Here is a 13,484-nt window from a genome sequence, read left to right on the forward strand (position 1 = left end):
TGTGCTCCATAATGAGAACGAAAAATGTTTTTAAAGAAGCAGTTTGTCTCGGTCTTCTTGGTGCTTTTTATTAACGTTCATGCTGCGTCCAAACAATTTATGTGTGAAATATGAATTAAATTATAGCTGCTGTTTCTTTTTATTGGCATTTCTCCAAATTGTAGCATTATGAAGTCTACACAAAGTCATGAATTTTTTTGAAGAGATTATTTGTTTTTTAAAAAATACAGAAAACTGAGGAGCGTTTTGTAATATCTGCTGCTAATTTGGCAACCAATCAGGTTTGTTGACAACTGCATTTTGCTTCTATTTAATTTCACGCAAATCAGTCCAATACAACGTATATCCATAGCCTTGACGAAAAAAATGTAAACTAAACATTTATTAAAATTTACCAAAATCTCGCGAAGAAGTTGCTCTGTTACGTAAAAAGAATACAATGCTACATTTATTACAATACTACGTAAAAAGAATACGTAAAAAGAATACAATAAACATTTATTAAAATTTACCAAAATCTCGCGAAGAAGTTGCTCTGTTACGTAAAAAGAATACAATGCCGAATTATTGCAGATATTTCTAGACACAACACCTTGCCAACGAATATGTATAGTTGGCTAATTAGCATTTTATATTGACAGAACAAAAATATATTTGAAGAAAACTAAGCTAGCAACGCAATACATTTTACCATTGCTTTAAAACTATTAAGTGACTACAAGCTGAGCATGTACACAGTAAACGTTTAATTCATTATTACTTACAGGAAGGTCCCATTTTAGTCTCATGAAGAAAACTGACAAAGCTTATCTTACTAAAGCTGTTAATATTAACAGCTGCATTCGGAGACAACCTAATTATTGGATAATTTTGTCTCTGATGACGAGAAAATAAAGTTAAGAAAAACTTTAAAAATTCCTCCTCGAGAAAAAGTGTTCATCATTTGTTAAATTTTTTATCAAGTTTATGTAGTATCCTAATTTTTTTTTCTTATTTTATCACAATATTCGTAAGAAATTTTGACCTATCAAAGTCTTGATGTGAGCAGATACTTCAATATCTGCGAAGACTGTCAAGCCCTTGTATGTCATCACACTTTGTACCAACTGCCGTTTCACTGTGTGATAGTAGTTGTGTGTTTAGACGTTACAAACAGATGCAACTGAAGTTGCTGCCCTTCCTGGAAGAGTACGATGTAGAGACACTCCAGTTCACAGACATTGCCCACTTTGAGAAGTATTACAAACTTCTCAAGCTATTCAACCACAAGTGGGCTCTCCAGAGGGCCAGGGCCAGTCTGTCCTGTCTTGAACAGTTCTCCAGTATATCTGGCGCCTCATCTAATCCTGCCAACTGTGATATTGTTAATGCTTCAACCGCTCTTGATCAACCAGTCACAATCGAGATACAAAGAGACGCAAACTCTATAGGTATAGATATCAATACTACCACTACTGTCACTACTACTGCTACCAATAGTACTGCTACTACTCCAAACTTTTTCTAGGATTTTTACTGTAACTAAAACACTCCCGTGCACATTTTAAAATGCCGAAAGTCTGCAGTGCCAGAAGTTAAAATGCCAGAAGTTGCTACTTAGCCAGAACTTGAATTTCGTGATTTTAAAACGTGCGTGTTTCGTGTTTTAAGCATGGTTAAGTGACTCTGCAGAAGTCACTTCGAAATTCTGACTTAATATCTCGAACCGCTTCGCGGTTCTCGATAAACGCCAGAAGTTCTCAGTGAGTTCAAGCAGAGTCACTTAACCAGTACTTAAAATGATCTCTAACCTGAATCTGAATAGCAAATTGTGTTATCGAATAAAGAATGGATCAGTCAGTACTGAACGCGAGCTGTTAATCCTTTACCGATACGTCCGCTTGTTTGAGTGTGTGTTTGTGCGTGTGCGTGTGTATATTTTACGATTCGAAGACGAGTGTTGGTAATCTCGAGGTTTTTTTTGCTGAAAACAAGTTTCTTCATGACACTAATTTCATTGGACTTTAACAGTAGCCTTAACTTTAGACCCCCCCCCCAACTACCCCCACCTCCCCACCTACTCACAGCAACTAGAAATTAGAAATTTTGTCTAAATTTTTTTAACAGTTAATAGTTTTGTTACGCTAATAAGTTTGTTGTTTCTCGTGTCTTTTTTGATAATTTAATTTTGGTACGGTTAGGTAAGAATAAATTATATTGCACGTCGCTTCGAGTCGCTGCCGGTATTCTGCCGGTTATGTTTTTTGCATGTTAAAACTCTCGAAAGCGGCTATTTAATCTGTTAGCATTATTCCCCGGGTCGAGGTTTGGTCAAAAAAGAATGTAAGATTAGTGGTGAATAGTGGTTTTCTTTCACCGGATTTCTTACAAAAAAGGAAACTGCCAAATACGGGTTCGAACACAACTTATTCAACTGCGCCATCTGTCACTTACTACATTGCTATTTCCTATGAATTTAAGATAAGCGTTGAAATTAGCGGTGAGTATTTGTAAGAATTGCAATTTCAGCGGTGAGAAAATTTTTTCACAGCATTCATCGCATTGAGCGCAAAGCAAATCTTACACTTTTTCTCAAATTCACCGCAAATCTTACATCTTTTAACGATTTATAGTGGTGACACCTCGACCCGGGTCCTGGCACTCACATTTAAATGTTTATGAAAGTTCTGTAAGTTGTAGTTCAGGAAAAACTGACTCCAGTAAACAATTTTTTTTTGCAGGTGGCCCTGACAACGAGGTCTCAGAGGTCGTCAACGGACGCCATCTTGGACTGAGTTGCTCCTCTTCTTCGTCCAGGGGGGCTATGGACAGCAGGGGATGCTACAGTGGACATCACAGGACAGGGGGAGGGGGCCTGTTTCACAGCGCAGGACTCACTGTTGGGATAGGGACGGGGGGAGGGGGAGGGGGAGGGGGAGGGGTGAACTCGCATTCCATTTCCTCTTCAGATGATTTGTTAACAACAGATAGTGCCCTTGAGGAACATGAAAGAAGTTCTCCTACTGACATGACTAAGACATTGAGTGATCACGAGAAGGTACAACACATTCTTCCTAGTTCTTGTACAGATAGCGGGTCTTCCCCATTATGTCGCCCCCCCATTATGGTATATTTACCATGATTGGGGGTTGGGGGTATAGGTTATTTGACCACTAAGCTGGGGGGGCGGCTATAGTTTATTTGACCACTAAGCTGGGGGGGGGCTATGCTATAATGGGAAAGACCCGAGATAGCTAAAATGAGTCCTCATTTCGACTCAGCTATCCAATCACCTAAAATTTCGTTTTGAAACATAATTGATAACCAATAACTTGGTGATAAGTTGATTATTTTGTTAAAATTTCTGAAAAGCGCCATGTCCTCTGCAGTTAAAAGTCCATTTTGAAAATCACGTTAAAATTACTATGTGGATTGTCATGTAAACGGAACAATTGGAAGGTAAATTTCCAACACCGCAGAGACTACTTTCGACGCAGTTTTAGACTACTTTCGGCCCCACTTAGTGGGTGGGGGGTTAGATGCTCATCTGGTTTTTTTGTTTAGGGAAATTTTTTGAATTTAGTCTTTCTTCTACGAGGAGTTATGGGGGTTCAAAATTTTTCAGATTATTGGCAGATTTTTTATTTGTTGTTAACTTTTTGGATCTATTCTGCCCCCCACTTCCTTTTTCCTGATTTAACTGGAATTAACTCAGTTTTATTGTTCCGACCCCCACTTTAGTGGGGAGGGAGGAACTATATACTCAACTGGGTTTTTTCTGTTCAGTCAATTTTGGCCGACCGATATATTCATCGTAGAGAGTTGTGAGTGGTATCATCAAAAAGCCCGTCCAGCGTAGAATACGGAATTAAAAAGGTTTTTTCGATTTTCGTGTTTTATAGGGAGTTATCGAAGTTTAAAGTTTTGTGAACATTCGACAGTTTTTGTTCACATTTTCAATAATTTTTGCTAAAATTTGGCACAATTTCGCTAATATAATTCAAAATAAGTTAAAATTTTCAACGGCAGAGTGCTGTTGTTACCGTTAGAGATAGAAGAGCGTTGCTCAATTGTTTGATTGAAGATTTTTTTGGCTAAAATTTTTGATAAAACTTTCAAAATTCAAATTTTTTTCATCAAAAATGGCACAAAAAATGCTTTTTTTGGTTCACTTTGTTAAAGTTTGCCAGACTTAGTGACCTAGAAACCATAACACATATTCCCTAATTTCAAAAAGAGCGCTAGTTGCAATTAGACGCCGTATGAAAGTCTTCTGGAATTAAAACTTTGCCGTTTTTTGCAGATAAACGGCAAAGTTTTATAATTATACAAAATGCATCTTTTTTTTCAATATTTGAAGAATTCCACTCAACAATTGGTCTAATTCGCAAATACTCGAAACACTTGGTTGGTTTTTGCTGGGCGTGCGACAAAATTAGGGATAGTTTTGATAATATCAAGGACACTTAGAATCAGAGGATTTGGTTTTGATTTTGATGCTGCCTTTTTTCAAAATATTTTGCTTTTGTTTTTTTTTAATGTTAATTAATGACAATATTTTTATATTAACGGCTCCGTTAATAACAGCTCCAATTTACGTAAATTTGAGGCCGAATGTAGATACAGTTTGTTTTCAGAGAACCAAAGGGTTTTTATGTCTTTGAGGGAGAGTTTTAGTAAAATTTATTTGATTTCTTGTCCTTTGCCTTCAATTGTTATTCTTTCGGCAGTCTGATTTTTTTTAGTTTAACCACTCAAATATCTAATTTTTTTCCTCAAAAAGTGCAGGTGAACTTTTTCACTTCATTCGATTGTTACCTGACGTCTCTAATGCTATTGAATGTAATTGTTTTAAGGAAATTTCTGTGATTTTTTTGAACTTGTCAATTTTTTATATTATTTCAGTCAATATTTTGCTTATTCTCAGTAAGTACAGGTCAATCTTTCCTCATTATAAAATGAAAACTAATTTTGTGGCCGATTGTTTCAACAGAAGGTTTTCTTGCTTTTGGTACTACGAGTTTTCATACAAAATTTTCTAATTTTTGTGCATAATTGCCCATTTTTGCTGTTGTTTTTGTTTCTTTTGGTAATAGTCAAATCATTTAACAATCTAACGGCAAAAATCTTTGCAGCATTTGAATTTGAACATAACTTCTGTTTTCATAACATATAGTTTGAAGGGCTGCGACACCGTTCTCTTGCAGAAATTGGTAGAGTTTTTTTTACTTTTGCTCTTTTTTGTTGTTATTTTTTGTTGTCATATGCGAAATATTGTATAATTAAAAGTCTCAGCGGCCAACTATAGAAAAAAAGGTGAACTTAAGTAACTGATATTGTTAAATAACTAATGGTTGTTTTGATCTTGTGTCGAATTAAATTTCTAAAAAAAAAGAATAGTATTCTTCAACTTATCCCTTTTTGTTCTGGTTTGCATTTTTTTCGTATTTTACAATGTTGTATCATTTTCGTAAATTGGCCTTATTATTTAGAGCTCTTTTCAATGTTTTGTTGAATCAAACATTAATTTTTCTGTAATTTAATCTTTTTAAATGATGTCTTCAGGGCTTAGACAATTTGTTTCAGAAGAATTTTGTGAAATTTAGATAATTTTCAGCTTTGTGGTTCTTTCTGTTGTCGTTTTTTTAATGGTCGTTTTACAAAAAAGATGTTTTGATGATCAAAGGAGACGCAAATGAGGATGTTATATCCTCGCGGTTGATATCTAATAAATTTAATGGCTTCGAAACTTTGGTTTCATAAAGTTGTTTGCGAAACTTATTTGTTCAGCTTGTATTTAATGTTATTTTATAGTCTTACAATTTAGACTCATTAATAACAGTCGCATTTAGTTTTCGAGTATTTGCAAGACAAGCTGTCTACTCTTTAAGTCGAAAGCTTTTGTTGGCTATGGATTTTGAGAAAATTTGTTTTTTAATAAAAAAAAAGAGATAGATTTTTGAGATCTGCCAACATTTATTTCTGTTAAATTGTAGCTAAGCATCTCTATATACAATTTATATCATTTATCTTTTGAAATACAAATTGCTCTTCATAACGGTTTTGTTTTCCTCAAATGCTCTTTCTTCTTGGAACAACCAATTTTCATAAAACCAATTTTCGTGACTTTTGCAAATTTGCCCCTTTTTTGTAGGTTTTTGTATTCTTTTCACAGTATCTCAATAATAGGCGTCATTTGACTTGAAAATGTTGTCAACTGCAAAAAATGCAAACGAAGGTGTTTTTTGTTTTTAGTGATCAGCTCAATATTTAATTGATTGGGGGGACATCGTTTTCGTGCAAAATTTTCGTTTTTGTCTTTATTTGTCGTTCATTTTGTAGCCGTATGACATATCCTTGATAATGAACGGCCTCCGTCGCTCACTAATGAGGTATAAAATACTCTCTCCAAGATTCCATTTGATTCCTAATGTTTCTAATCAGTTCGAATTTAATTCTTTTTTAAAAAAAGCAATGTTTTAATAAACTTATGCCGCTTTTGCTCATTTCTAGTCGACTTGTTGCCAAGTCGCATTGAGGAAAAGTCCCATATTTTGTTCCAAAAAGTACCGGTTAATCTTCTTAGTATAAATTTTATCTAATGCCTTTTTTATTTGGTTATTATTGGTTTTCAAATAGTGGACAAGGAGTTTCAGTCGCAATTAATATTTGTAACTATTTGATTTTTTTGCCGTCTTTTCTGGTAGTCATATTATGGTGGCCACAGGTCTCATAGGCCCTCTAGAGTAGTTTATTTTAATTTTTTTTTTATCTCTTCTTCATTTGGTAGACAATTAAGTGAAAAATTTAGATGAGCGGGGTCGGAACTTAATGTGCGAACGCACATTACCGAGCCTCCTTGTTCATCTTCAGGATCTTTTTTGGTCTATTTTTGTTATTTTTTGCACAATTCCGTATTAATATTAATAACAGCAGAGCAATAGCGAGGGTATTACTATTTTCACTGTGGCCGTCTACAATTCGAAGCGTTTTGTTTACATCCGGTGCTGTCTGTTCTAAAATCTGTTCACATTTTCTTGTTTTTGTTTTCAATAAAAAAGAAATAGGAATAGGAATAACGATCACGCTCTGACAGTGAAAGAAAAACAAGACTAGCAGTGCTCTAAAGTCTAAATTGCTCAAATAATCTCGAAGCGAAGCGAGAAATATGTTTTTAATAGCTTTTCGGTTTTTGAAGAGTTACCTTTTGACGTGCGACACTTAACTGCTGTTAGTTTTCTTCTTTTTTTGCACGTGATCCAAAAATTGTAATGTGTATTCTAATGTTGCATATTTGTTAATAATGGAATCGATCAATGGTGTGCTATTTTTTATGTCTTCGACTTCGTGTTTTCATCAAAAATTTTTTGATGTACAGACGTTTACCTCTTTTTGTTTATTGTCTCTGTTGTCCTCACAACTGTCTGATTTGAGTACTTTTGCCGGGGATAAATTGTTTAATGTTTTCAGAGAGTGAATGATGGTTTTTTTACTTTGAAACTATATCTATTCATGGAAGTCAAAAGTTTTGGTTGTAAATGTTTTTTGTAGTCTTATTTTTCGAACTCATTGTGGCAGTTCTCATTAGTTTCCTATATATGCAAAAGTTTTTCGATAGATATTAGTTAAAAGTTTATATTTTTTTATAGTTTATAAGATTTTTTTATCTTGTTTTGACGTCTCATTGCCAACCAGTCCAAATTGCTTTACACCAAAAGATATTAAATTTTTTTGGTTGTTTTAGTTCTTTGTAACGATATTGCTATTGCAATACTAATTATTATTGAAAAATCTAAAATCTGAATTTTGCCGTGGTCTTAAAGAAACAAATTTCAATCTGAATAATGTGAGATCTGATTTGTGCTTAAAATGTGCTATTTTTAAATTAATTTTTAGTATATGGCATTTTTTGACTTATGGAGAAATTCTTCATTCTTTTGAGTTTTGTCTTAACTTTTGCCTATACATTTGAGTTGAAACCTTTTCTCATTTCGATATTTAGTAACATTTGGAAACAAAGTTTGCCCTTATTTACTATCAGAAATGTTGACGTTTTGACAGATAATACTTGTTCTATTAAATTTGACGCAACTATTTTTCAAAAACTCTAACGAGATGTGACAAATTTGATCTATTTTCTTTTCCTCGCGTTTCATCTGCTTTTGTTTATTGCTAAGTAGGGTGATAATTTTTTTCGTCCACTTGAGTTCTTTGTTAAAATGTTGATAGCGTGTATCCTTGATGTATGGTAATCTTTTGGTCATGCTTTTTGAAATTAAAGAACCGTTTCGAGCGTTGGCTTTTATCACTCTGCGGTTAAATTTGTTTGCTTGAAATCAATGTTTACTTTATATTAAATGAGTATTTTTTGGAAATAGTGCGATAAGTTTTTCGAACTCTTTTTAGACAGATCAATGTAAACAAACTTCTACAGACAGACAATCACCCAGTAAACAAACTTCTACAACCACTTTTGAAATCATTTTCACTCTTGGTTTTAGTCTCAATAATGAAAAGTCATGTCCTTGCTAGCGAAATAAAATGTGTTTTTTTTGAGTTTCGATCTAACCGCTTTTTGACATAATGTGGTAGAAAGAAATATTAGATTTTCGAGTAATGCTGTATTTTTTTTTCTCTCAAACTAACAGTTTTCATCGTTCTCAATGTGAAACCTCAGGGTCGCTCTAGTTTGACACTTTTCAATTCAGTTATTGTTTTCAGTTTGTAGTTAATTTTAATTATTACGAGATCTTTTTCATCAAATAATTTTAATTATTTTTAATTAATATTGCGTTAATATTGTCCGCGCCAGTGAAATAAAAACAATACCTCAGTGGTTTACACGTCTGACAATTTTTGAGTTTTCATCAAGCATACTTGATGAACCATTACTGTATTATAATGAAAGTTTCCCATCAATTTTTCATTTGCAGACATTTAAGCCAAGAATGTTGAAAAACTATGTGAGAACGCACAATACCGCGCCTCCTTGTTTGGTTTGAAGGGAAAACTATTTCTTGGAATGATAATTACTGACCAGAATTAAAATGCAGAATTTATTGCGTTACCGTTAATCAAAAGACAACTCAGCGTAACTGTTAATCAAGTCTCTTTTCATCTATAGCTGGTCGCCTATATTGTCTTCCTTTCTAATTTAGGAATAACGAACATGACCAAAATAGTTTTTCATAGCGGTATTTCCCAAGTTGGCTGCCAATGATAGAAATAATGTACGTCAAAGTTGTTTTGAACAAAAGCTCAATCAAACTTATTTGATTTGTTTATATGTAAATTTTATTAAAATTGAATGCATTCTTAGTCAGTCTCATAAAACTACAATGTGGGATGACCATCATTTAAAACTTAAGAAGGAACTTAAGATGGAAGATCAAAGTCCACATATGAAACAAATGTAGTTCATGTTTGAAGTTGAGGAGCTCATTGATAGCTTGGCTCACAAAGCATCATCTGGTGATGATGGCTTAAGTAATATAATAATTAAATTATCAGCCCGTGTTACGGTTCGCTTCATGGCACACATTATTAATTGTTCCTTCACTCATGGCCTCTTCTCCGAATCGCTCAAGAATGCAAAGATACTTCCTCTACACAAAGAAGGCAGTAAGTTAGAAAAAAATAACTACCGCCCTATTTCACTTTTAAATGTATGGAATAAAATTTTTGAACGTGCTATGCATACAAGGTTATACAACTTTTTTTATAGCGATTTGGGCTCCTCTCACCCTGTCAATTTGGCTTCCGAAACAAGCATAGTACCATAGAATCTTTAGTTGAGTTAACAAAGAAAATAAGGGAAAACTGGAATGTTAAGAACATAAGCTGCTTGTTTCGGATCTACGGGAAGCGTTTGATACACTTGATCACACAATTTTGCTTTATAAATTAGAAAGATACGAAATAAGAGGTAATGTTTTGTGTTGGTTGAAATCTTATCTCGGGAGCCGAATGCAAAGAGCAGAACTCAATTGCATTTCCTCGCAATGGTTGAAAGTGCAACATGGAGTACCACAAGGGTCTATACTAGGCCCCCTGCTTTTTCTTATCTACATAAATCACCTACCAACTCATTGTAAACATGCTCAAGTCCTCCTTTTTGCAGATGATACAAATCTTACGTTTCCTAATAAGTCCTGCGAGGAAGTGCAAAGAGAAATTGATAATGTTAAACACTGGCTAGATGCTGATAAACTTTGTTTGAATATTGATAAGACCATTCAATTGAATTTGAAATCAAGCGAAAATAGGTTTGATATTGATCACAAGTACATTTCCATTGAGCCCGTATGTAAATATCTCGGCATTTTAGTTGACTTCAAATTTTCCTTTGTCTCTCTTTTATCAGTGCTGAAATCGACTCTCTAAACAATGTGGTAATATTTCAAAACTTAGGCATTATGCCACGCGTAACCAGCTTATTGATTATTATAAAACGAACGTAAGTTCTATTATGCAATATGGCATATTAGTCTATGGGTGCAGCAGCTATAGCAACCTATTGCCCCTTTACAATTTACAAAAGAAAATACTTAGACTCATTTATTTAAGAAAAAAAATCCGACAGAGCTAATCACATCTTTGTTAAAAATAATTTACTTAACATCTACCAGCTTCATATAGACGAGTTATTGAAGCTAGTTTTGAAGTCATTGAGTGGGTTACATCGTGAAAGTTACCTTAATTCTTTGTTTTCGTTTTCTTCATCGAGACCTACGCGAAGTGCATCAAAACATTACTAATGGAACCGTCCTGTAAGCGAATGATTGAAAAACGATTAGTTAAATTCAGAGCTTCGAAGCTCTTTAATGCATTGAGTAAAGGCAATGTTCTTCCCTACAATATTATTGGATCGAATGAAAAAGTTATAAAAAGTTTTTATCATGAATTTAAGGATAGTTTTTTGGTTAATAATGATGATATAGTGAAATACATCTTTGAATAATTTTTCTAAGAAAATCTAAAGAGAACGACCCCTTGGATAAATGCTATCAGACATCTGCTTTGGGAATGAGATTTTTGTGAAAAAAATGAGCTCTCAATTCCTTCTAGTTTCCGAGTTATCGCAATTTTTTCAAAATTTTTAAACTTTTTCCCGCTAAAATTGCTTCTTAAAAACTTAAAAATTTTTTAAACCGAAAAATTTTGGAGGCCTAATTTCTGCCTTCAGTAGGTTTCACGAGTTTTTAGCTTTAATTAGGCTGCTGTTAATTTTTGTCGAATGTAGCGCAAATATTTCTTAAGTTTTTTTTTCTTTTTTCCATTTCTTCATTTTTCTATGTTTTTGTTATCATAGGAACTTCTTTGTTGAAATAGTCCTACTGCCTAGTTTACAGAGTCTCCAAGGGCAGAGCGTGTGGCTTTAAATGTGGGTTACTCCTTGTTCGGAGTAGCCAAAAACACCCCCGAAGCCGCCTGTCGCTTGGCTTAACCCCCTCATCCACGGGCTCAGAAAGGTTGGTGGGGAGCAGCTACTTTTGGTCTATTACTGACCAACTACATAATTGGCTGTTAATTTAAGATGTTCTTAATGATGTAAAAGAATACTTGACAATAAACTGCCCTATTTGATCTTACTTTGCGGCTGTCAGGTCAAATGTTGCACTAACCCAGCACTGTTGTACCAAAATAATCTTAAACATACCCGGCAGATTGCCGGAAAATAGCCGCCGTTGATTCCCATAACTCTATTGGGATTGAAAGAAAAGAAAATATCAAAAATTGATTTTTGTATATAAAAATTTATAAGTGCGATTTATTTTGATGTCATTTTGTAATTGAACATACTCCTGTCTCTCAGTGAGAGGCTACAGGATCTAGTATCATACCAATAAGCATTATAGATAGTAACTAAAACTTATGAGAACAAAGTTCAAGTACCGGGCATCTAAAAATGGGCTTTATGGGCTTATCCCGTTTCTATTTCTGACTTTGATTTTTTTATTACTAACTCTCTTCATTTTGAATTGCTTTGCTAAGCAGCTGCTGTTTAAAAGGACGACAGAGTAGAATGACAGAAGAGTCAAATTGGCCTAGAGAAGTCAAAAAGATTTCACGCAAAATGTCGAAAAAGCGGCAAAATGGGTAAAGCGAAAAAAGTTCGACGAAGTAAAAAAACATACCCGTCAGATTGCCGGAAAATAGCCGCCGTTGATTCCAATAAGCATGATTGGGATTGAAAGAATAGATATCGAAAAAATTTTTTTGTAAAAAAACATTTTTTTAAGTCCGATTTATTTTGATTGCATTTCGTGGTTCAACATAGTTCTGTTTCTTAAAGAGAGGCTAGAGGGGCTATTATCAATACCAATAAGCATAAGAGATGGTAACTAAGACTTATAGGAACGACGTTCAAATAGCGGGCATCTAAAATTGGGCTTTATGGGTTTATCCCGTTTCTATTTCTGACTTCAGTTTTTTATTCTGACTCATTCTGTTCATTTTGAATTGCTTTGCTGAGCAACTGATGTTCAAATTCACTTTTAGCAGAATGAGAGAAGAGAGAAACTAGCCTAGAAAAGTCAAAAAGATTTCACACAAAATGCTGAAAAAGCGGCAAAATGGTAAAGCGAAAAAAAATTTCGACGAAGTAAAAAAACATAGCAGGACAAGTCCTGACGTACAATTCCAAGAATTTTCATTGACTAAACAGAAAAACTAGACCTAGAATGGACTATGAGTGAATTGAGAAAACCATTTTTAAAAAATCAGATAAAAAATAAGAAAAAAACAGAAAATCAATGTCAAAATTCCGCATGTGAACAAAAAAACCACTAGCGGGAAATAAAAATTCAATTCAAACAAAAAACTAGGCCTAGAATGAGCTGTGAATGGATTGGGAAAACCATTTAGACAAAAATCCGATCCAAAAATCGGAAAAACAGTAAAAAATCAGAGTTAAATTGCCACATGTGAACAAAACCACTACCGAGGAACCGAATTTTTGTTCAAACTCCGTTCTCTCACTCTACTTTAAAATTAGAGCGAAAAAAATTCACGCCGCAAAACAACTCGCTTTTTCGCTCCATTTCCTGTTTCGGCGTGATCAAAATCACTACTCCAATTTGACTTCAAAAATCATGAAAATATGTGAACAGATCTTAAAAAAAAAACATAGCCGGAAGAATTCCGGAAACCACTCGAAGTGAAAATCTATTAAAATGCCATCCAACTACTCATCAAATAAAACGTGCCTTCACTAATTTATGATTATCTGGAAACAAAGTCATGAAACAAAAAAGTAAAAACAATAAAATCAAATCTGTTAAAATATGATAAAAAATCTTATCAAATTTTGTTATAAATTGAGATCCCGAAAACAACTATCTCTGCCAAAATAACTTCATCAAAACAACTAGTACTTACAAAAACCACTTATGTGAATTTTGAAAAAATACTTTAGGCTAAAGTTATGAAAATAGCTCTTAAAAACAACTTTAACTGAAAAACTGGAAAAATTTACTAAATTTTTTAATATTTCACAAACATAT

General features: G+C 33.8%; 1 protein-coding gene across 1 annotated transcript in view; it reads left to right on the forward strand.

The window, feature by feature from the left end:
* The window catches only part of LOC142336637 (uncharacterized), a 54,072-nt gene that overhangs the window by 37,006 nt on the left and 3,582 nt on the right, over window positions 1-13,484 (forward strand). Inside the window, exons 7-8 of the mRNA XM_075385546.1 lie at window positions 1,144-1,430; window positions 2,721-3,037. Of these exons, the coding sequence (XP_075241661.1) occupies window positions 1,144-1,430; window positions 2,721-3,037 (604 nt within the window). The remainder of the gene's footprint in view (window positions 1-1,143; window positions 1,431-2,720; window positions 3,038-13,484) is intronic.

This window comes from Convolutriloba macropyga, chromosome 3 (genome assembly GCF_964194025.1).
Source record: "Convolutriloba macropyga chromosome 3, txConMacr16.3, whole genome shotgun sequence".
NCBI classification, from domain to species: domain Eukaryota; kingdom Metazoa; phylum Xenacoelomorpha; order Acoela; family Convolutidae; genus Convolutriloba; species Convolutriloba macropyga.